General features: G+C 46.5%; 1 protein-coding gene across 4 annotated transcripts in view; it reads left to right on the forward strand.

The window, feature by feature from the left end:
• Window positions 1–24408, forward strand: part of LOC119161238 (cytochrome P450 4c3) — a 162344-nt gene that overhangs the window by 118686 nt on the left and 19250 nt on the right. For 3 of the 4 annotated variants that reach the window (XM_075879664.1, XM_075879666.1, XM_075879665.1), the window contains 5 exons: window positions 500–612; window positions 14866–14951; window positions 17997–18187; window positions 19263–19332; window positions 19646–19772. In XM_075879664.1, the coding sequence (XP_075735779.1) occupies window positions 500–612; window positions 14866–14951; window positions 17997–18187; window positions 19263–19332; window positions 19646–19772 (587 nt within the window). Of the gene's footprint in view, window positions 1–499; window positions 613–10078; window positions 10200–14865; window positions 14952–17996; window positions 18188–19262; window positions 19333–19645; window positions 19773–24408 lie in introns of those variants that run through there. The other variant, XM_075879667.1, reaches the window with a different exon arrangement.

The raw sequence follows: 24408 nt of genomic DNA on the forward strand, positions 1-24408 counted from the left end.
ACAAAGACACCTGTATTCGCATGATACGTTATCAGTGTCAATTTCATGCCAAACATATATACCTCCTCATTGCGGTACATTTGTCTTACACGAGTGCAGCCACTCTATCGTTTTGTGTTGCAAAAATGTTAGCGCCTGCAGAACTTTTTTTGCTGTTCTTCTAATACATAACTCGTTGGGACACAGTGTTATTGTTATATACAGACCTCTTCTTTGGCGTCGTTTTCCACCGCATGAAGAATTTTAAATGCAATTGACTGAGCACGCCAAGCTAACTTCACGCGTGTCTCTCTCACTGCGGCTTGTTATGTCTTGAGACAAGCCTTGTAGGTTGTGTAACTTAATTCGCCACTGGCAGTGCTGCAGGCTTTAGCCTTCAAGTTTTACAGAGTGTAACACGCTTCTGAATAATAGAACCTCTTAAAATTAAGTAATAATTCTACTATAGTGACTGCAGACTAATGCTTTGAGTCATCTCGGTGTACCTTTATCCTTTCAGTATACATGCAGTCACGCTTTGCATTGACATTGCGGTATCAAAAAGAAGGATTTTTCGCCTTCTACCTTGGTACAAGACCATGTATTACAATATACAAGGCAGAGCATGTTGAGGTAAGTTATTTTTTAGATTTCATTTTTGATTAATGACGAATATTACCTAAAAGTATAACACTGGAGGTGATGTGGTAAAGTGGCAATATACTTATGTCTTGATGCGTTAGTGACCATTGCCGCAGAGGACACCAGGATTGTAGCGCACTAATAATAAGCGTTTGCAGCTTGTGTATCTTCATACCGCAGAAGCATGATTTTAGGGGTGAAGCTTCTTATCGGGACACTGAAGCAAACTATTAAATTGACGTTGATAATTGAACGGGTGGTCCAGAAACCTCGTAGTGTTGCTTTTGTGCCAAGGAAGGGCCTATTTTGAAATAAAATCAAGTTTTAGTGGTCCGCGTCAGGTTAGCGTACTTCAAAATACCCGCCTCAAGAAGCGGACTGACCGGACCGTCTCACTTCACTGACAACGTTGCCGGGCTTTACTGCGCTAGTAGCAGCAGACCGAGAGCAGCGGAAGCCACAGCAGCAGCAACGGCCATTGATCAATATCCCGCCATTAGCTTCGACATTGCAGACGCTTTTATTTCAACTGCGCCCCGCTAGCTGGCACCACCTGTCCCTCGTAACCACGCGAAAATCAAATTTTTGAACTACACGCGCCAATCTCCATAGTAACGTGCGGTGGTTTTTTTTATCAGTCAAACAGCAACGAACAAGCAGCATTTTATTGCGTCTCCTAATGCATGGAACGTTCTTTATTTAGTATAGTTAGATCGATTACTAGTGATTAATTGTGGGTGGTCCGTCTCATGTCATCGGGATCGTTTGGTAAATGTCCTCCTGGGGCGCTTGTGTTCTTGTGCCTTTACTTTAATTTCTCGGTAAGTAGGGCACTGTTGCTGATAATATTGTCGCTTTAGATGTTGTCATACACTGAGCTTTCACTCAGACATAAATTGTTATTTGACTTTAGTGTCTCTTTAAGGCGTGGGTTTGTTCATTCCTTGTTATTATGCAGTAGTGCATAGCCACCGCTGGCACATACCCACTCTAGAGCGGGTATGTGCCACAGGAATTGCGAGGTGGGAGATGGCGGTATTTGAGGCGTTCACTAGATGGACGCACGGACAGACGGACAGACTAGCAGACGAACAGACGGATGGATAGACGTGCAGACGTACGGACAGATGGACGCACGAACAGACAGACAGACAGATGGATGGAAGGACTCATGGACGGACGCATGGACAGACGAACGGCGGCATGGATGAACGCACGGATGGTCACGCGAATGAATGGAAGCAAGAACGAATGGACAGACGGTAGCACGGACGGGTGGACAGACGCTTCGCTCCACTCATCAACATTCACTCTGTGGACGTGCTGTGATTTTTTTCCTCTAAGTAGTCCGCTGATTACTGATACAGAGATGACTAAATAATCTCATTGCTACCTCACAAGGCTGCCATTTCACATCTCCGGTCAAGGTATACTGCGCGGAAGACCACAAGGACAACAGCAGACGTGAGCAAGCGCAGACTATCGACATGAAGTTTATTCTTCACAGATGATATATACTTGGCTGAAACAAGAAACAACAAACTAAAAGATAAGTTCGCGGTTAAAAACAATCACGTTTGGACACTAGGGCATGATCTAAATAGGCAGACTCAATGGTCATGTGCGCCAGTTTCCAGCAATGGCATTTATTCATTCAAGAGAGCAATGGACGGCCTATACCAACGCATTCGTCAGAATTCGAAGCAATTTAATATCCCGGCTACGATAACTAGTTGGATTCGATCCACTTTTTGCTTATGCATTGAAATTGCCTATCAGGTACTCTGGACGAGCAGAGTCAAATAAAGCGCACAGGAGTAAGTATGTGCGTTCTGTACAGTAATAATAATGAACAGGCGCACGCATCTGCTTCGGCAGCACTCCGCATATGCGTGCCTGTCCACGGTGATGACTGGACTGCCCGCACTATGCCATTGCTAATGCTTGCCGCTGCTCACGTTTCATTTGACGCCGACAGTTACGCAAGTTGTATAGAGAATGCGCCTTGAGTTTAAAGTCTTAGTGAGTGAGTGATAACTTTAATTCATCGAAGGGGTTAGGGGTGAGGGAGGCTAAGCCAAGTAGGCCCCGCCGCGGTGGTCTAGTGGCTAAGGTACTCGGCTGCTGACCCGCAGGTCGCGGGTTAGAATCCCGGCTGCGGCGGCTGCATTTCCGATGGAGGCGGAAATGTTGTAGGCCCGTGTGCTCAGATTTGGGTGCACGTTAGAGAACCCCAGGTGGTCGAAATTTTCGGAGCCCTCCACTACGGCGTCTCTCATAATCATATGGTGGTTTTGGGACGTTAAACACCACAAATCAATCATCTAAGCCAAGTAGGCTGCCAGGTCTCGATCACGTCTTGCGCTCGTTTCAGGATCTGTGTTTGGATGTCCCTGTTGGTGCTGCAAAGAAGAGCCTCCCAGTGTTCCTCGGTAGGGGTTGGGCGGAAGAGGTCGGTGAGTGGGGGATCGTCTGGGAAGCACCAAAGGATGTGGTTCAGTGAGGCCACACCACCGCAGAGGCATCATCATGGATCGACAAGGGGGTGGATGCAGGAAAAGACGAGGGGAACGGAATGGCTTAAGTCTGCATGGGCGACGCCAGGCGACTTCGGACCGCTTGGGAGGACTGACGTGAGGGGGTGGATAGGTGTAGGGCTCGAGGCGATAATGCAGAGTAATGTCATGGTAAGTGACCAGGGGCACCGGCACCGGGGCGTCCGACTCTCAGGGGCCAACCACTCGGTCGACAAATCTTCGAGCGTTTTGGTGAGGTGTCTCGTTGCCGGGGTGACCCGACTGGGTGAGGACCAAGATCAATTCAAGATGGCACAGCTCATTTTGCCGCAGTAGTGGGCGAAGGAGCCGTAGGGTGGTAGGCAAGACAAGACCTCGCGAGAAATTCGAGGTGACTCGTTTGGAGTTGCTGAGTATGACGAGAGCGTCGGCTGAGGTCGCAGCGAAAGCAATGGCCGCCTCCTCCGCTTCGACGGCGGCTGGCCACGTTTGTAGGTCAAAAAGGCACTGAGGAAGGTGACACAAAAACTACTAGCAAGGCGGTTCTAAGTAAATTGTAACGGGCCGCATCCACGTAGGCAACGGCCGGGTGGTCAGTGATGTGGCGTGAAGCAAGGTCACCGGGCTTGGCGGCGAGCGTCCTGGTGGCCCGCAAGCATATTCTATAGGCAGCGACTTGATACAGAAGGCCATTAGAGCAGCACAGGGCAGTGAAACTAGATCCCGAGGTTGGGAGAAGGTGTGGTGGCTGATGGAGGAATGAATGTGGCGAATGGTATAGGGCGTTGTGGGTGCTGTATATACCAAAGCGTAGAAGACGATGCCTAGACGTGTTCAAGGGAAGGCCGAGGGCAGTCTTGTATGACCGATGGATAGACCGTCAATTTCGTCACATTCAGACTTGAGGAGTCGAGTAGAAAGAAGGCCGTACGTGATGCGGGAAACAACGAAGGCGTCGACAAGGCAAAGAAAATCGTGTTCTCACAAGCCCGCATGCCGCGCGCGGACACAGGCGAGCATTCACGTGGTCTGTTCCACCGATAGCGAGAGCTTGTCGATGGTGTATGCGTTATGGCGGTTGGACTGTAGTATCAGCCCAAGCACGTGGAGATAAGAAACTATGGATACGGGAGTGGGGTGGACGTGCACAGTGATGGTAGGGTGAGGCGTTTCGTAGCGACGGCGTTCAGGAGGCCGCATGAGAACAAGGGACAATTTGGCCGCCGAGGTAGTGAGGCTGGCCGCGTGCTTATGGAATGTCACGATGTCGGCTGCGCGTTGCAATGTCTGATGGATGTGGCCATCATGGCCCGATATGAACCGAAGGGTGACGTCAGCGTACAGGGTGCGTTTGAGACCACGGATATGGCCGAGCTTTTCAGGGAGCAAGCGGATGGTAAGGTTAAACATAAAAGGCGACAAGACCGCACCCTGAAGGGTGCCGCGAAGGCAAAGCTCGTGCGTGGGAGACGGGAGGTTCCCTATGATGATTTCAGTCATGCTGGCCGTGAGAAACGTGCGAATGTAGTTGCAGTTGTGGGTGCCGTGATTGAGGACTGAGAGTTAAGCAAGAATAGCCAATAGAAAGACGTTGTTGAACATGTTGTAAAGCTCAAGGCTAAGGAGAGGCTTAGTGCCTGAAAATATGTGGGTGGGTCGAGGAGGTCCTGGTGGAGTTGCAAGAGGACATCTGTCGTCGAGAGGTCGGCGTGGAATCCTAGCGAGTTGTGGAGAAGGAGATGGTGAGCGTCCGTGTACGTTGGTAGGCGACCGATAACAACGTGCTCCAGAAGCTTGCTGATGCACGAAGTGAGAGAAATAGGCCTAAAATTCTCGATTGTGAGTGTTTTTCCAGGCGTGGAAAGAAAGCCATGCCAGCGTGTTTCCATTATTGGGGTAGGTTGCCGGAGCACCAGCGCTCGTTGAGAAAAGAAGTGAGGGTAGTGATCGAAGGAGCGTCGAGATTCAGGAGGAGCTTGTTGGGGATGCGATCTAAACCGGGTGCAGTGGTAGACAAAGCCTCTGTAATGCCGTGTAGACCTCTGCTACCATGATGTCGGCGTCGAGGTCTGGTTTGGGGGCCCCAGTGTAGTGCGCGAGAGAGGCATAATGTACACCAGGAGTCAGACGCTGGAAGTACTTTGCAGTCAGGTCTGCCATCAGTGACGGCGTGTCATCGGATTGGTCCGGACCACTTGTTGTAGCTGCTGCCGAGCGACAGACTTGGCGGAAGCTGAATCGAGGAGGTGGTGGAGGACATGGCAAGATTGCTTACAGTCTAACTCACCGGAGAGCCCTGAGCAGAGTTTCCACTGTTGGCGTGCAAGCATGGTGGTATGTTGCTCAATAGCACTATCAAGGTATGCGATGTGGTGAAATAAGCGATGGTTATGACGTTGCTTATGTAAATGGTTGGTGTGTGCCATGCAAGTGACCCACAAGTCGAGGAGGCGGGAGTCGATTGCGAGATCGTCCTCCGTGGTGGGGATTGAGGTGGTGATCACGTCAAGATCCGCTAGCATCTGGTCAGTCCACGTCGAAAGGTCCTCAATTTTGGGGGCAGCGAAGTGAAGCGGTCGTCCTCGAAACACGTCCCAGCCTGTATGGCGGGTTGTGTGTGGGCGCAGCTTGCGGATGGAGGTGTTCACTTGAATTGCGAGAACGTAGTCGTCACTGCCAAGGGAATGATGCGAGTTGAACCAGCGCGCGTTGCGCACGCTGCAGCAGAAGCTAAGGTCAGGGGTAGTATCGCGGCACACACTGCTGCCGATTTGGGTTGGCGTGAGATTGGTGAGAAGAAAAAAGCTGAGGTCGTGAGCGAGCTACCACAGCCTCCTTCTGGGATAATCGGCCTTGTGGTAACCCCAGTCCGAATGCCGGACGTTGAAGTCGCCGAGATTAAGAAGGGGGATTTGGCTGCTCTCATTGTAGCGGCATGAATCAGAGTGAGGAGAAACGAATCTTGAGTGGCACGAGGGGGGTTGGGCACATTGAGAATTAAAAGTGAGGGCTGCTCACGCCGCTCAGGTACTACTCAAGAAAAACGTGGTTGAGTGCAGGAACGGTCAGATCGCCTCGATCGGCAACGAGCATCCTCCGGGAGAGGATAGCCGCGACAGGATGAGGTGGAGAATCATGAGCTACTTGGTTGTGGGCAACGTAACCCGACAGGGAAACGTTGGCGTGAGTTTCGTGTAATACGATGATATCAAGAGAGACCGAGGAGTCTATTTGTTGAAGTTGGAGAACAAGGCGGTTACGTTTGTGACAAAAACGACGTCAGTTTTCTTGCAAAATGGTGACGACAGATCTGTCAGCCATTTCCAACAGGGTATGGTGTTCCCTTGGCCGATGATGGCGAGGATCGGGCTGTGGAAGTATAGGTGGTGCGGACATGGAGTGTTGGCTTGGCTTGGGTGCTTTCAAGCATGGGTAGTTGGTAGGGTTCGACCGTCGATTGAAGAGATTTGAAAGACGTGGCGAGGGATTAGTGGTGAAGTCTGTGCACAGGAAATTAATAGCTTCGTTTTGTGCAGTGAGAAGCTGGTGGACAGAGCTAAGTAAAGCAGCTTTCTAGCCATTTTTCAAAATCCAACAGGGCTGTTTTAATAGCCAGCTGAATTTTTCCGGAGGGGTGGAGAGATATAAGGGGACGCTCGGTTTGCGGCGCTTGCGCATCCTTCGTGAATGTGTACGTCCATGTTGGAGGAGGAATCGATGGCGGCGGGAAGAAAGGATGGTATTGTGATCACTGATTCCAAGTACTCCTCAAGTGCGTGCAGTTGCGCTTGGAAAGCATCAATTAGTGACTTCAGAGCCGTAAATTGAGCGTTTTGCACAGTGAGCTGCTGTCGGAGGGAGGCGTTTTCTGCTTCCACGGGTAAGCTGCGAACGCCGCGCGCCGGTGTCGAATGCGTGTGCTGAGAGGCGGGTTTAGGCACTGCTGGTACGAGGGGCGAAAAAGCAGGGACCGACTTTATGGGTGGAGCTGATAAGGGACCACATGCCGCTTTCTGGGACGAGTGCGTGACTGCTGGGGTGTGACAAGTTGCCGTGGCGAGTGGCGAGTTCTAGATACCGGGGCCTCCGGGTGCTGAGGCGCTGCACGTAGTGATGTTAACATTTGGGACTGCGCGTGGAGTGATTCCCATAGCACATGACGCAGTGATATGCAAGTAGGTGGCAATACTTCGGGCGATGGGGGGTGTTACGAAACGCGCCTTTGACGACGTTACGAAGGGCGCCACAAATCCCACCACTGCCACCACTGTTACGAAAGACGGCGACGCCAACACGGTCCCGAAGGCGCCACTGCTTCGGACTCCGCCAGGAAGGTCACCAGCCGTTTGGTAGCGTAGGTTTCTCAGCTCGCGACTGCTTCTGTGCAGAGCTGATAGACGAGCGGACGAGACGACCGTGAGTTAACAAGGTTTATGAACAGCAAAGACATAGAGGTGTTACCAATTCGGCACTGGGGCCGACAGCTTAGAGACTCGGACAGCCGAGCTCTCTCCTCTGACACATTAGTCTACTGCTCGCGACGCGCCGCAGGGCTTTTTTTATAGGCACCGGGAGGATTCTTTGAGTAACCAAATGTCCAACCAGAAGTGCCACTGGCCGTGAGGTCAGAATCCTCCAATGGGGTCGCCGCTGGGCCGCGTCATTATCATCGAATCTGGAGCCGCTGCGCTGCACGTGGCTGCACCCAAGGACGAGTGACGTCACCACGCATTGCGTCAGACTCGCCAGACAGGAAGGCGCCGATTGCTTCGACGGGCTCGCTGGCTGTGGTGACTCACTGTGCGTGCGTGGCAGAAAGGCACCGACGAGTAATGACGCCGTTGAGTTGTTCGCGTCAGGCGGGCTCGCGGGCTGGCCTTGACACAGATTGCCTTTTTCAGAGGCATGGACGTCGGCTGTGGACTCGCAGGCATAACAGGGGTGAGCCTCGCCGCAGCGATGGCACAGCTGCTGCCGTAGTTTGGGGCACACGTCGGTCCGGTGGCTGGTCGAGCGGCAATTGAAGCCGGCTTCCACCTTATGGTGGAACGGAAGGAAGTGAAGCTGGATACTGTGGTAGAAAATCTAGCGGAGATTCGGGCTCATGAAGGCAGGGTTAGGCAGTATCGAAGATACATGTATCTGATATACTATCTTAGATACTTTTTGCGTATCTTGTATCTGTATCGCGATACGTCCCTGAAGACAAGTATGTGTATCTGTATTCATTTGATACATTCGATAATGTATCATGTATCTTAAGATAGAAGATACTGCAGTCGCAATACTACACTGAGTGAAACATTATGAACTAATTGAACTCTGATCACTGAGGTAGAGCTGGTGCCACTAAGCCACCTTAATAAAAAGGAGAAGTGACATCATTTTATATTTACGTGAGACTCCACCAGTCAGGGCAGGCAATCAGATGTGCGTGACCCTTCCTTGAAGCAGAATAACGTGACGGAGCTCACGCAGTCTCGACAGTAGCTACCTTCGCATACTTGCCCACGTGTCTTTTGTTTTTTAGTTTTATTTCTTTTTTAGTTTTATCAGAGTCACGACACTTATTCTTAGCCACATGCAAGCACTGCACAGCACAATGCGTGTGGTGATGGGCGCACAAATTCTGATGCCACGCTCCAGATGCACAATACAGGTGACACTCTTAATAGCTATGGCTTAATTGCCCCAGCCATTAGGAGTGCCACCTGTATTGTGCATCTCAACTGATTCACCACAGATGCTTTAAACAGAGCGGCATTCCTATTTTAGTTATAAATGTTTGCTTTTTATACCCCCCCCCCTGTTTGCCTCTGTCATGAGTACAGCGCGCTTTGCATGTACTTTAAGTTACTTACTTTTATGGGAGAAAATTAGCCCATTAGTTTCATTTCTACCAGAGTGACGGCCACATTCTGCATAGTCACCACCACGTGACAATGCAATAGCTCTGAAGCGTTTATGGGGTGCACGTGTCCTCCAGCTTAAGAAAATTGATTGCACATTACAGTGAGTATTTAGATAAGGAGTGGTTTACGCCGGCAGATAAGAAGAATCAGAAAGGTGATAACAGCTTTATGCGATCTATGTAGGCCTTTCTATATACACAACGTTCCACAAAAAATGCCGTGACTGGCGTTGTTGCTGCTCTATAGCGGTGAGTAGTATTGCAAAACAATCTTTTGTAGAGAAGCCGAAACTGCACACTGGTAGTTGCGCCACCGTGCGAAGGCTTCTAATTAAAGCTCGTTTCATTAGATGGCAATACACTAGCTGGTGGGCAAGCTCAGCAGCAACTCCAAATAATTACGGAAATGACAAGCAAGAAATGTTGTGAGCTAAGTGTCTACAGGGCTGTCTTGTTAAACAGCTAAAGCAAATCCTAATACGTTTTTCGGATGCAAACTAAATTACTTCAGAACAAGAGTTTTGAGGTACCAACAAACATTTCACTAAAACGAAATGGGACTCATTTCAGAAAGTTTTCAGGTCATCGTTCTTGTGCCTACGCGTTCAATACTAGACTTTGAGTTCTATAACAACAAATTTGCGAATGTATCAAAGTATCTAAAGATACAATTGGCAAGTATCGCATCGGATACGATTTTTGCAGCAGCATCTTGTGCTTGTATCGCCAATACTTTTTGTCTGGATATTTTGTATTTTATCGCGATACACTTTCAAAGTATCTTTGTCCAGCCTTGCATGAGGGTAACCATGATGTGAGGGCACTTGTCGATTCGGTGGCCGCCCACAACCGAGAGGATAGGATTGCTTGCCCGGAGGTCGTCAAGAATGGCTTGGTCCGTGAAGTAGGCGTCACAAAGCATGTCCTTTAGGGCATCGTCTGGCGGGTGGGGGGGGGGGGGGCGTAGAGGTGGACTCTAAAAGTGTGGCCGGAAGGAAACGGTGAGAGAGGTGATGCGGAGGTAGGCTTGAGCACGAGTCGAGCCCGCGACGCTGAGCGTAAAAGTGTTATTGACAGGATGGATCCGCACCATGTCGCGAGATGCGGGCGGAAGGTCCTGCAGGCATGCTACTTGCCAAAGCTCGAGCTTGGTAAGTTCAACAGGGCTTTTTGGGTGGCCAACCACGTGAATCGTATCAGCCGGGAGACGAGGAAGCGGAGCATGGCGGTGGGGCTGTGGAGGCGAGCCTGTTGCTCGCTTCGAAGGGGGCGATGATGACGGCTGGGAAATCGGTGTAGTGGTTGGCTTAGATAAGGGGGCGAGGTCGGAAGGTGCAAGCCTGTTCGGCGTTGCTCTTGGGCGCGGATGCTTGGTGATTTCCAGGATTCGTCGGATAGTTTTTCGGAGGTCACTTCATGTCCTTCGGCAATGTTCTCCATAACGATGAACAGCTAGAAAATGGGCGACGATGCAATGGTGAGCGGCCGGGCGGTAACCCTATGTCAATTAGCTGGCGTCCACGAAGCCACACTTGAGCTAAGCCTGACAGGCCTAGCTTAGTGTACGGCGTGGCCAAACGCTTTCGAAAGCTCTCCCGGGTCCCGCTAGAAGAGTTTCGCAATAAAGCGTGTATCGACGTAATCCAGATGGCGTGCTTTAGCTACCCGTGAAAAAAATTATCTGGATAGGGTCAAACAAACTGGTGCGAGGACCGAAATTCGCCAGAGCCGAAGTGAGGAGCGAGTGCTCTCGACGTTGATCCACCCATCTTTTTCTTGATAGTCTGAAGCAGACCCTGTCTGCTTGTCGTCCTCGTTTTTTTTTCCGCGCAGTATGCCTCGACATGAATCACCAGTTGCCCCTCCTATCGTTTACTTAAATGAACTCTCCCCGTCGCGCCGAATGGATAGCTGTTTATAACAACTTACAACTTTTTTCACCCTCAACTAGTTGAATGGCTTTATTGACTATCACTAAGCTATGTGTACCACGTTGTCTCAAAACATATACAGTTAGTTGGGCTCCATTTAGAACTTTCTTTCAAGTGAGGAGCACTTTAGGGCCCCAGCTTGTCATTCATCCTTTTTTACGTGGCGTGATCACACTCCTAGTAAACTACTCAATACAGGCCACAACAAACCTAGCGATGCTAAACACCAAGATGAAAATGAACCGAACAAAGTCTAAATACTATAATTACCCGAAAATCGAAAAGGTAATCGCAATAAATAACTTAAAATCTCTAAAGCGTTTCGGGAACATCGCGCTGACGCTCTAAAGTATCTCCGGTAGCCTGACGCGAGCTCACGAACCTAAAACATGAAGTATCTCAGAGTGTGGACGAAGGTCCGCTATGCACAGGGTGTTACGGGAGGCTCTCCCAGCCTCCCTACAGACACGCAATCCTCCTCTCCTACCGACGTAATCGTACACCACACCACCCGCGCACTCCTCGGCACAAACGGCGCGATGGGGTTGCGGGGCTTTCCTAGAAAGGCGTCTGGACTGCGCCTGTGATGTTCAACAAGGGCAAATTGACACAAAAGAGAAACACTACAAGGGTGAGAGAGTGACTGTAGTGGGGAAAACTCGGAGACCAGGGGGAGAGACTATTGAGCCACGGACCAATAATCACGTCTCAGGAGAGTTGCTGTAAATTCTGTAAGAAAAAATAAACTTCTTGTTGTAATTGTAAACGAACTTTTCATTACGTACGCTGGCGGGGCGCAAGAAAGGGCACCACAACCTTGCTGAGCGAGCAAATGCCCCTCCCCCTGCGCCACTGTCCCCAGCGTCGGCACTGGGACGACACGGCACTTCATCGCTACGTGACTACATCTTATGGAGGCAGTGACCTGATGGAACTCGCTGTAGGCGACGCGTATCTCATCTGCCGTAATAAGCACGAAGTCAATAAAACGCAGGAAAAAGTGGCGCACATGCCACACACCAAATTCACAAATCAGCCTGAGAAGATTCTACTCGTGCTGGGAAAACCCTATATGCTTACTTCAAGCATTCGAGTCACTGAATTTTTAGTAAGCAGAAAAGTGGGAACTCTACGGACGGGAAAAGCTGTCTACCTGTAAGAACCACTTCCTCGGGTTTGACAGTAGGGGAGCTATAGCTATCATGCGTTTTTCTTCTATATATTGAGATGAAACTCCCTTTGTTCCTCACACAGAGCTTTCGGTGCCACTGGGGCACTATGGCGGTGTAATGTCGCCTCTATAAGTACAAACCAGCACAAACTACGGCGAAAGATGCCTTGTAGTGAAAAGTGGAAAAACCGCACTACCGAGCAGTTGCACAGAAGTCGGAGCTCAGATAACACGCACTTGCAGTCGCTCTTGATTGCTGGCGTTGCTTCCGGCTGCATATCGTCAGCGTACCTGGCATATTTTTCCTGATCAACTGCACAACAACACTGAGACACGTCTAATCGGTTTTTTTTGTAAAAAATATTTTTTTGCGATGTGTGTCTCACAATTTTGTTGCATGGAAACTACATACTCAAAGGGCTCAGTGCAGGATGCACAGTTTACTTCACATGATTTGATTGATATGTGGCATTAAACTTCCCAAAACCACCATATGATTATGAGTGACACTGCAGTGGAAGGCTTTGGAAATTTCAACCACCTAAAGTTCATTAACGTGCACCCAAATGTGGGCACACGGGCCTACAGCATTTTCGCCTCCATCAAAAATGCAGCCGCTGCAGCCGCGACCTGCGGGTCCGCAGCCTAGTGCCGTAGCCACTAGACCACCATGGCAGGGCAATTTACATCACAGCGGGGGGATATGAAAGAAAGCATATTTACGTCGAGTCAGACACCTGCCGCATCGCGCCGGTCACTTGCTTCGTTCTCTACGAAATAACGCAACAAAGTAGCAAACGTTTCATGTTCACTAAAAATAGACTCTTTCAGTCTTTTATTCACCTACCTTGTCTTGCGCAATATATGGAAGAATCTTTGCTAAAGCACGCAGACACGCACATGCAGCTGATACGTATCCACAGTCTGCGGTTCACTAGCATAAATGTACTCTTGCAGATACTGAACAGCGTTTGTATTGCAATAGAACGTGACAACCACACGTATCCACAGTCTGCGGTTCACTAGCATAAATGTACTCTTGCAGATACTGAACAGCGTTTGTATTGCAATAGAACGTGACAACCACCAGTAGTAGTGCTAGCGATGAGCCGACCTCACGTCTTAATATATGTAAAACTTTCTTGTACTTGCTTTTATAACCAATGAATGCGTTAAAGTGACAAAAAAAAAAACAAGCGTTGCGTAGTACATGGCAACAATGTTACAGCTAAAATTCCATCTAACAAAACCCTATTGTACGAAATTCCCGACCTACGCTAGGAGAGCCGGTACGTCAGAATTTTATATTTCGAAGGATCAAAAGATTGCTTTCTTGAATATACGAAATTCCTAATTTAGCGAAATAAATCGTCTGTTCCCACCACTTCATTCAATTGAGTTTCAGCTCTATGTCTTTTAAACGTCTCTCCACAACGGTGGTTGTCAGATTTGGTGAAGTTCCTTAATAAAGTCACCACTACCAATAAGTTACCCGGGTAAGTGGCGAGTATTTGTACACTCATTTGCTCAGTAAAATTTTATTGTGTATTGTTGAACTCCTGCTGTTTTACGAAGGCACGAAGCCATCAAGTCACGAAGTGGAAACTTTGTTTAGAGCACAGCTCTTGGGCGCGTGCAGCGAAGTGTATCATTAGTTATAGTGTTCGGTTGTTGATTAGAACGTCGCGAATTTGGTCGAAGCCATGGTAGTCACATTTGCATGGAGGCGCAATAGTAGAGTGTACTGGGCGATGTCAGTGGACCTTAAAGAACACCAGAAGACCAGAATTTGCACAGCCCTCCACTACAGTGTCTCTCATTATCATATCGTGCTTCTTGGACGCAAAACCCCAGATATCAGTATTATCGGCTATAAAGGGCCCGTTCTCATTACTGAGTTTAGCAGCGTTGCGTAGCCGTTCGTAGCGCAACCCCTAGACATGAATAATAACATTAGGAAAAAAAGATACCCATTTGAACCTGTGCCCTCTGAGGAGCAGTCGAGTATTTTACCACAAAGTGACGCTGATGCTTGAAACTCATTGGCAAGAAGACCCTATAGACGCGTCATATCGGGAAAGAAGGATACCAATAACCCGTCCGATATAGCGTGGCTGAAGAATAAAATAACCAATATCACACAATGCGAATGGCGCAAAGAGTTTGTCGCTTGATGCTGCCCACCCACCGCAAAGTGCTGGGCTATGTCGCATCAACAAAGCGCACATAGTACCTTATAAGTTTGTAGCGGTTACCAGACGTATCTCCAGAAAGACTCATCCCCCCTACTCCTTAAAACTCACTTGTCGTGGGGACCCCTCCAGGGAAGAATCCTGGTGCCACCCCTGATTTCAGAACACGCAACGATAATCGATTGATCAACATCAACACTATTTTGGTGCATGCGTTATAGCTTATAACCATTGATTCGGTTACTTGGAAAAAATATGCAAATTTTATGAAGAACCTTTACCATCATAAGTCTTGTAACGGGTTCTATTGTTATCCGTTGTTTGCCGTTATTTTTCAAGACAAGATTCACTAGAGTTGTGCACGTTTTTGTCGGCTAATCAGTAGTTAATAATTTCAAATAAAGGACCTAAACGATTATTCATTTTCTAGAACAACTAAAGCGATTCTTTCAAAATATAATGTTATTAGGCTGGGAAACAGATTTAAAAGACTGCTTAGAACCCAATGTTGTACTTTTTACAGGTGTTTTTAAATAACCGCCACACTCAGTCGAAGTCTATTCATTACGAACTCCTGCATTCCTGGCTGAGAACCGGACTTTTGACAAGGTACGTGGCTCTATCTTTTTTATACAGAACGCATGCATTATTTCAGTGAGAGGTATGGTAATAATGTTCAGTAACTCGAGAGAGTAAACATATTAAATTGCTATGTACAGTGTTCAGCATATGACCTGTGCGAAACGCTATTAAGTTTGTGCCCTCGTGCCAGACCCGTAGCTGAGAATTTCGGGGAGGGGGGGGGGCGGGAACTTGTTACGGCTTTGAGAAACACCCATTTTCATTATTTATTGTTGGCAAAGCAGCCCGCTTCATGCGCGTGTGCGTGTGTGCATTCGTGGAAACCCCAATCAGCGCACTTTCGACCAAGCGACGTTGTGATGTGACGACGCCGTCATCTGTCATGACGTGATGACAAAATCATAGTGAGGCCGCGTCTTGTGACCTCATCACGCAACGATTTCTTGCATCACTCGTGTTGATCGATGTCGACGCCGACGAAAATACTTTGTGTTTGATGAGACTTTCGCCTTAGTAAAACGGGTAACTGCAGATTAAGTGTCCTAAACTAAGGAAGCCTGTGGGGGGGGACCTAATGGTTCTGTTACAAAGATGGAGAAAAATGGAGAGTCGAGTTAAACTCTATTTTGTAGAGTTTAAAAAGAAATGAGATTTTTTTATTTGACGCATTATATTCAAATAGTTAAGAAGCCCATTAAGGTCTTCTGTAACTTCTGGTTCTACAGAATTCGCCGACTAGTATTCTCTGAGTCATGGTGGCAACTAATCAGCTGTCGTAAATGTGCAGTCTCTTTGCGGTCCTGTACGTCATCGTGACAAATGTAACTATTTCGACAAAAAGAAAGATATATTACAAATAATTCTGGTGTTTTGGCAACCATTTTAACACGGGTCAATTTTTATTGATTTGTGGAATGTAAAGTCGGGGCGAAATTATTTAATATGTACACTTGTGTCAGTGCGACCAGATTTTGTACGATCAGTTTATATGAAGGGTTCATTGAGTCCATGAAAACGAATGTCAAAGTGTGATTGTTGGAGTGTAGGTAAATGGAATTTTCGAGCCCATGGGATGATGTTTGCGCGCACTGTTTATCATTACGATGTTTGTTCATGCGTTTAGGGGCGTCGTTACTGAACAAGTGCGTAGTGTAACATTGAAACTAAGCTGAAATCAACTTTCCGGTATCTGAATTTCCAGTATGTAAATCTCACTCATAGCTAAGAATTCTTGTCCAAAATGCTCGCTGCATCGTCAATAAAGTTACGGATTTAGAATGTCTGGTAAAGGCACATAGTCCCCATGTTGTATTACTGACAGAAACGTAGTTGCGTGTATAAATACGCAGTGATTGCATTCATCCTCCAGGGTATAAGCTTTTCAGATGGGACAGAGATACGTGAGGCAGCGGTGCTGCTATCATTGTTAAAAGTTTCATACCAGCTGCCATGACTTATTTTCATTTTTCTGAAACTGTATTGTGTAAGACTACTTTGAACAGTATATAGTGTACACTATTGGCGCAATATATAGACCACCTGTGTCTACGCCTCAGTTTCTAGATTCGCTAAGTGATTTTTTGAGTGACCATGTTAACAGAAACACGAAGTTGATAATGACCGGGGACTTCAACTTACAACACATTGACTGGCAAAATATTATACCCGGTGAGACTAAAACAATTAATTCTGAAAAACGTCTGAAAGTTAATTTCTGCCATGGTCTGGAACGAATAGTGCGTGAGACAACTATAGGGTTACAGGTTCCTCGAAGTCATTATTAGACCTCGTTTTCTTGTCGCAAAATATAACAGACTACGTCCTAGACACTTTAGATGACATATCCGACCACAAACTGTTGTCCTTTGTCATAAAGACTAGTGCATGCAGTTTATAGATAGTTTCATCCGGTGAAAGTAAAATACTTTAAAAACGCCAATGACACTTCCATCTTAGATTTTCTGGAAGAGGAGCTGTATAACGTCGAGTGAGCATCTGGCTTCCAATCTGTAGAACAATTGTGGCAGGAATTTAAAAGCAACGTCGTGACTTGCGTTGATCGCTATGCTTTTACTCGCATTAGAAAACGTGTAATTAAAATCCTTGGATAACACGCAGCATTATACACATGAAATGGCAAATTAAAAGACTCAGAAAAAGAAAAGCTGGAACGGAAGTGGCAGATACAAAAGGCAAGTTGAAAGAATTGATTGATTTGTGGGATTTAACGTCCCAAAACCACCATTTGATTATGAGAGACGCCGTAGTGGAGGGCTCCGGAAATTTTGACCACCTGGGGTTCTTTAACGTGCACCCAAATCTGAGTACACGGGCCTAGAACATTTCCGCCTCCATCGGAAATGCAGCCGCCACAGCCGGGATTTGATCCCGCGACCTGCGGGTCAGCAGCCGAGTACCTTAGCCACTAGACCACCGTGGCGGGGCCAAGTTGAAAGAAGCCCTGGGGAATTAAAAAAGAAGTTTATTGGTCAAACGTTCTTTGAATTTCTTAGAAGCTCGTCATGCAAATTCTCACGTTAGTTCAGTGAAAGAAAGGAAAGAATTAAGCAGATTGATGACGAGCGGCGCATTCTGATGAAGATTGAAGACTTAACCAATACTATTATCGTTTTTTTTCAGTCAGTTTTCGCAATAGACCAGAGAGATAAGATTGAGGCACACGTCAGCACCGACGTAACAACTGCAATGAAGCCCTTTATTATCAAGTAGTCCTGAGACCTGACGTAGCTCTGGGGTGAAATGCTTTATTGCCACGCAGAGCTCCGCCGTGGTGGTCTAGTGGCTAAGGTATTCGACTGATGACCCGCAGGTTGTGGGATAAAATCCCGGCTGTGGCGGCTGCAATTGCGATGGAGGCAAAAATGTCCCCCGTGTGCTCAGATTTGGGTGCACGTTGAACCCTAGGTGGTCGAAATCTCCGTAGCCCTCCATGACGGCGTCTGTCATTATCATTGTGGTTATGGTACGGTAATTTCTACATATTAATTAATTAATTAATCAGTGTAACTGATAATATCCTGACATAGCTGTGTCATAATTTCTTATTCGCAGCGCGGGACCAAAATGGAAGAGCCGCAGACGAATGTTGACACCAGCTTTTCATTTCAAAATTCTTGAGGACTTTGTCGCTCCAATGAACAAGATGGCCAGGCTAACAGCTGCACGAATCACCGACCGAATCAAGGAGCCCTGGATTGATGTGGTGCCAATGGCAGCTGCATGCGCGTTGGATGTCTTGCTTGGTATGAATATTTTTATGAAAGAGTTCTAAAGACTGCATGGTTTCAAAATATTGAAGTGATGCATCCCAAGCTTAACCAAAGCGTCATAGAGCACAAATGTAACAGTAGTAACTCTTTGTGTCACGCATGGTACACAGGACAAAAGATTTTATTTTGTTATAATTTCACATGGTTAAGATGCAACGTGTGTACTTATTAGAGCTTCCGATTCATTATATGCTGTGTAGTAGCTCAAAGCTAAGGTGTTGCGTTGCCTAGGCCGGGTATGTGCGTTCAATTTAAATCCCCCGTGCCTCTTAATATTTAGCAGATAGTTTTTTTTGTTTTACATGGCGTCTCGTGTCACAGTCATATATCTGCGTATAAATTCTTTTTTAATCATTGAGAGTGGCTCATATTCGTCTAATTGCGCAGGATGTAAAAGGGTAAAAATGTTTATTCGGTTTTCCGGTTTAGGTTCTAGCTCAACGTGCTCCATTTACCTTTGGTTAGGTTCTGATTCGGGTCACTCAGAATATATAAATATTCGCTAACCAATCCACAAAACAAGCACCGGCTCACGGGCTGGTTGAACACAGTAATCTTTACCTTGGATAAGTTGCACGGTGCTCTTGACTCAAATGCTGTAAGCTTTTCTGCCAAGTTTGCACCCGAAATTAAGACGTCTATGAAATTTTGGCGGCGTTCGATATACTTGCTATCAATCTTCCCCAAATGCGCTATAAAATTGTTTTACGTCGCTCAGCCGGTGATGCTTTGTGTCTTAAATTTTCCCTCCCGAGAGTTGGTCCCCTTAAGTTTTTAGCTTCTTAGTTCACACCCTACACGAAAATTCCTAGAGCTTCACGAGTGTCGAGTTGGCGCCGTTATTTTTGAAGCTTTAGTAAACAAGAATGAACAATTTGTAAGAAAAAGAAACGTACCCGCACTTGCTTTGCAAAGAGCAGATGACATGTATTATTGCTCTTCCTCGTGGTACAAGAGTTCGTCTCTTTTTGCGTGGATGCTTAGATTTAAGGATTCAAATAAGGATTAGACTAAGGATGTACGAAACGCCTTTTTTTTTGCTTTTCAGAAACCATAATGGGTGTCACGAACACGAATGATGGCGGTGAATCTCAGCGCTACGTGAAAAATGTTAACTCGTGAGAGCTTTTTTTTTTGCCGTTTTATTCACATACCACATTTGCATGGATAAATGCATCTGTAGTCAGTGAATCTTAATCGTAGCCCATTTGTACATAATAGTGTTCTCTGTTCTGTTAAACTTTCAAAAGAGACAGAATACAAGCGGTGCATCAGCACATATGTGGTATAAGAGCAACGATTATACTGCAGCTCGAATATTATTACTATGTCCCTACCTTTATGATGCTTGAGGAATCTAACAATTTCCGAATCATTTGTTAATATAAGGTCAGGAAGGTTTCGAAACAGATCTTTTGTTCTACCTTACAGTGTAGCTGAGCGAATGGTAAGACGGTCGCAGGCTCCGTGGCTTGTACTTGACTGCCTGTACTACAGAACAGAAGACGGGAGACAATACCAAAAGAACGTGTCTGCGATTCATGCCTTCACCACAAAGGTAACATATAGGAAACGTGTAATCAAACGTTCGTGCATGTACCTGCTATTTGTTTTGTAGGGATGTAATAATGTGAGTAACAAAACTTTTCGGTTCGATAGCATTTGAAGGAAAACAGTTGCAAGTAAACAAAATGAATTTGTCCTCACAAACGTGTGGTGGGAGAGCTGAGTTTTCTTTTATTACTGACAGTATTTAAAAGCAGAGGTTGGCACCTTGTCATATGACTCCGTTTACTCCTCGTTCTTTGGAAACAAAGAATGTCCGCACAACACTCGTGGCAGAGGGGTCACTACGCATAGTCAGTTAGAATGAATACGAAAATATTGTAAGCCAAGTCACTGGCAAAGTAAAATAAAACGACAAAAAAAACATCAAGTTTCTTATACATTCACTTCAGACAACTTGATGGAAAGTCATCTTGTTATTATTCTCCGTCATACCATTTATTCTTACATTACCATATGGTGTACCGGTGGCAGCGATGGACCACAGGGAGCTATTGAGGTCACGGAAAACTACCCAAAGCCAAGTGGTCTATGGTGCTCGCCGCGGAAATCGGAACTGGTTCTGTACGGGCCCAAGCGCAGGGACCCAAAACCGAGAAGCTGGAAGCCGTTAGAGAATTTTGGCATCACTCTTAGGGCAACTGAGAGCAGCTTAATCCCCAGGGCGGGCTCCCTCCGGTGTCTAGGTATGACCATCCAGTCGAACGGCTCCAATAGCCTGATGGTTACGAGTCTCGCCAGAAAAACTGGCAATGCCTTCAGACTGATAAGAAGGGTTGCCAACAGGCAACAGAAACTTGGAGAAGATAACCTCGAAAGGTTAGTGCACGCCTTTGTGATGTGCCATTTCACTTACGTTGAAGCCATGAACAACTGGCAGAGATCGAAGCGTGATAAGCTCAACAAGTTAATCAGAAAGGCCATCAAGAGAGTTCTGAGGCTTCCCATGCACACAAGCTCGGACAGACTGTTTCGTCTCGGCATGCACAACACGCTGGAAGAAATCGCAGAGGCACAGGAGAGGGCGCAGTTCACCAGGTTGTCCACCACGCGTTCTGGTAGAAAAATCCTGCGGGAGCTGGGGATTCCACCGATGGAAATCATGTCTCGCTTCGGCAGCATTCCTCGTCAACAGCGAGAACAAATCACCGTTGTCCCCATCCCGCAAAATGTCCACCCGAGGATAACGAAGGTAAAATACGAGTCAGGGTAAAGGCTCTACTACGAAGGGCTCAGGAACATGCTGGAGACTGCTCCTTTGTCGATCCGGCCCGGTATCCCGAGGGGAAGGCGTATGCAGCAGTGAGCTTCAACAACGAGGGCAGTATCACTAACTCGACAACGGTCCGCACCACGATGGCTGAAATAGCAGAGGAAGGGGCGATCGCGTTGACCTTGCTGGATAACAGGAGGTCCACAATATACAGCGACATTTGCCAAGATAACAATATCGGAACCAGCATTGCGAACTCTTCGGGACAAAGACATCGAGCCACACACACTCGTTTTGTTCCTAGCTCATATGGAATGAATTGAGGGAGTCCCGCCGAATCTCAACGAGTTAGCCCACAAAGCTGCGCGAGGACTAGTAAACCGCGTAGCGATCGGGGGGTGTGGCGCTGATGTTTTGGAGAACCGTGACCCTCCCATCCGCATAACGAACTAACAAAATATTTTTACCTGGCGCAGAGACAATACCGTTCACCACACAGAAAACTAAGCAGACCTCAGGCTCTGACACTCGGGCTTCTTCAGGTCGGGGCATACCCTAACCACGCGCTTTTGAACAAAATTTGTCACGAAATACAGCCAACCAATACACATGCTCCTTCTGCGGCGATATAGCTAACTTGGAACATATTCTCTGGCGTTGCCCCGCGTTACGCCGGGGAGAAGTCATCAAGCCATCCAAATCGGAGGGTGCTACTACAAGCTCCAGACTCGAACAACAGCTATGGGCAGTCCAGTGGGCCCGTGACGCAGCAAAGAGACTTTGTCTTTGTGTTCCGACATTGGAGCGGCCCGCATCGTGCTAAAGCACGTTCATTTATCCATTCCATTCATTCATTTATCCATTGTATTGATTCTGCTCCACCACTCTTCAATAGCCGTGTGCGCCTAACGTGATTTTGTACTGCCTTGAAGATTGTAAGCACTTGTCCAGGTTTTGCATTGCCTACGTGATCGAACCACATTAGACCAAGCTAAGAGAAGATATACAACAAAGACAAATGTGCGACTACTACTGCCCATCGCTCGGTTATTTTTAAGGCAAACCCCGGGAAATGTGGCTAGTAGCTTGAATGGACATTTCACTAGATGTCTTGTGATTTTGGCTAGAAAGTTCAAAGTGATTCTAAAACAACAAACAAAAGGTACAATTTTACTATTAAAAAAAGCTTTTGTGAAAAAGATTCTGCATGTAAAATGGTGAAATTTATTTTGGTTATTACACGTGCGAGGGCATACGTCTGAACCAAAATATAAATGTAGGGACGACCATTCTTTAGTTAAAAATTTGGATGTTTGATGACTACAATTTTAGGGGTTTTTTTTCTTGAAGAAATACTTTTGTATACTATTCTGCTGGCAACACTATTATTTGGTTTGAGAATTGGCGCATAGTATTTTGAAAGAAGTCACAAAAGTTAGCACTAGATAGCTGAAGTGATTACAGAGAAATTGTTTCTTTCCCGGTGAAATGTAGTGTTTGGAGGAAACGCCATTTAAAGTTGAAGCAGACACGGGATAAGGCGCGTTTGGGGTCGCTTTTAAATGCTTTCCACTGCGCGTAAAAATTCGTCACCTTGTTGAAGAACCTAATCGTCAGTATTGGTGTAATACCATGCTATGAAAACTGAAAAATCGTATTTTCAGTTGATTTTATCCTTCATCCCCTTTTAAGATGCCATGTGATAACGCCATCATGTTAGGCTACGTCAAGTGACGTCATAGGGAGGTCATGATGACGTCAAGTTTTGGTGATTTTTACGTTATCGTAATATGTGCCATGCATCATCACATATTTTTTAATTCCGTCGACAGTGTAATTGTGCGTTTGATGAGGCAACACAACCTAGACTCCTAATGCCTTTGTGATGGTTGCGGACGTCACCCTATGGGCTCGCGTGGGCGCTGTGTTCTGGTGCTCCGGAGCACCCCGCTCGTTTCTATTTGTGTTGTAATAGTCTGTGATTGATGCGAGATACTACGTCACGTATTCAAGAAGCTTTCTCGGGCACAAGTGAGGCATTCTGCATGTAGTTTTACTCTCGTGAGAAGAAATCATACTACGCCAGGTAAGCTTTACTTGGTTTGAATATCACTTTTTCTTCATTGTTGGATGAATTGATGTGTTGGATTGATGGATTTAAAGATGTAAAATTATTATTGCAGATTCCTGATTGATTGATTGATTGATTGATTGATTGATTGATTGATTGATTGATTGATTGATATGGGGGGTTTAACGTCCCAAAACCACCATATGATTATGAGAGATACCGTAGTGGAGGGCTCCGGAAATTTAGACCACCTGGGGTTTTTTAACGTGCACCCAAATCTGAGCCCACGGGCCTACAACATTTTCGCCTCCATCGGAAATACAGGCGCCGCAGCCGGGATTTAATCCCGCGACCTATTGCAGATTCCCGACAGCCTCGTTTTGAAGTCCGTATATGAAGATGCTTTGTTTCTTTTTTGCTCAAGTGATTTCTTTTGAGCTTCTTGCAAAGCAGCGCTCTCTCTTCTTGCGATATTACTCGCTGGCCATTCACGACGTTCTAGCTTTCAAAACAAGTATTTTGGACAGTTTGCAAAGATAGAAAGTACACCGTTGCTCTTGAGCTTGTCTCTCTCCCATTCTTCTTCCATTACCCTTCCTGTTCTCTCGTCTTCATCAGACAGCGTCGTCATAAAATCCTCTGAATCGAAGTGTATACTTCACAAATCTGCGTGCGCAAAAGAAATCGTCAGGCTTGCGCGGAATGTGCAGCACGCTTCCAGAGAAAACTGAGAGAGCGGCCTTTCAGAACCTTTTCTAAACGCTCTTTGGGTATACGGCTCACAAATCTGCGTGCGCAAAAAAAAAAAGGTGGCTGTTATAAATTCCCTACACTTGAAATACAGTACGCGTAGATATAACCTGCCAATAGCTGTTCCTCCGTAATTATTTACCTGTGGTATACGCATGAAATTCTCCATGAAAAAAAGAAAACAGCACAATAGTACGCACATAACACACACATTTTTTTTCCTTTTTTTTTCACGCAACACTATGAACTTTGAGGTGCATTGGCCGGGAAAGTACTGCGTCTACAAATATACATTTAAAAGGAAGCAATAAAAGGCAATATAAAACCACCTTCGAAAGCGGTTTCTACATCTCTTATGAAACACAACTACATTTTTCTTTTTGACTACATATGTTTTATTTCTTGTATCACATAATGAGAATGCAATATTAAGTATCGCAATAACTTGCTACATAACACGCTTCACATGGAAGGATGGTTGCACACATCAACATGCAGAAAACAAAATACAGAGACCAAACCAGGCATAGCTAACGGCAGTAAGAGCAAAATAGAAGTTATTTTAACTATATACTATGACAAGAATATTCATCT

Source organism: Rhipicephalus microplus, chromosome X (genome assembly GCF_043290135.1).
Source record: "Rhipicephalus microplus isolate Deutch F79 chromosome X, USDA_Rmic, whole genome shotgun sequence".
Taxonomy (NCBI): domain Eukaryota; kingdom Metazoa; phylum Arthropoda; class Arachnida; order Ixodida; family Ixodidae; genus Rhipicephalus; species Rhipicephalus microplus.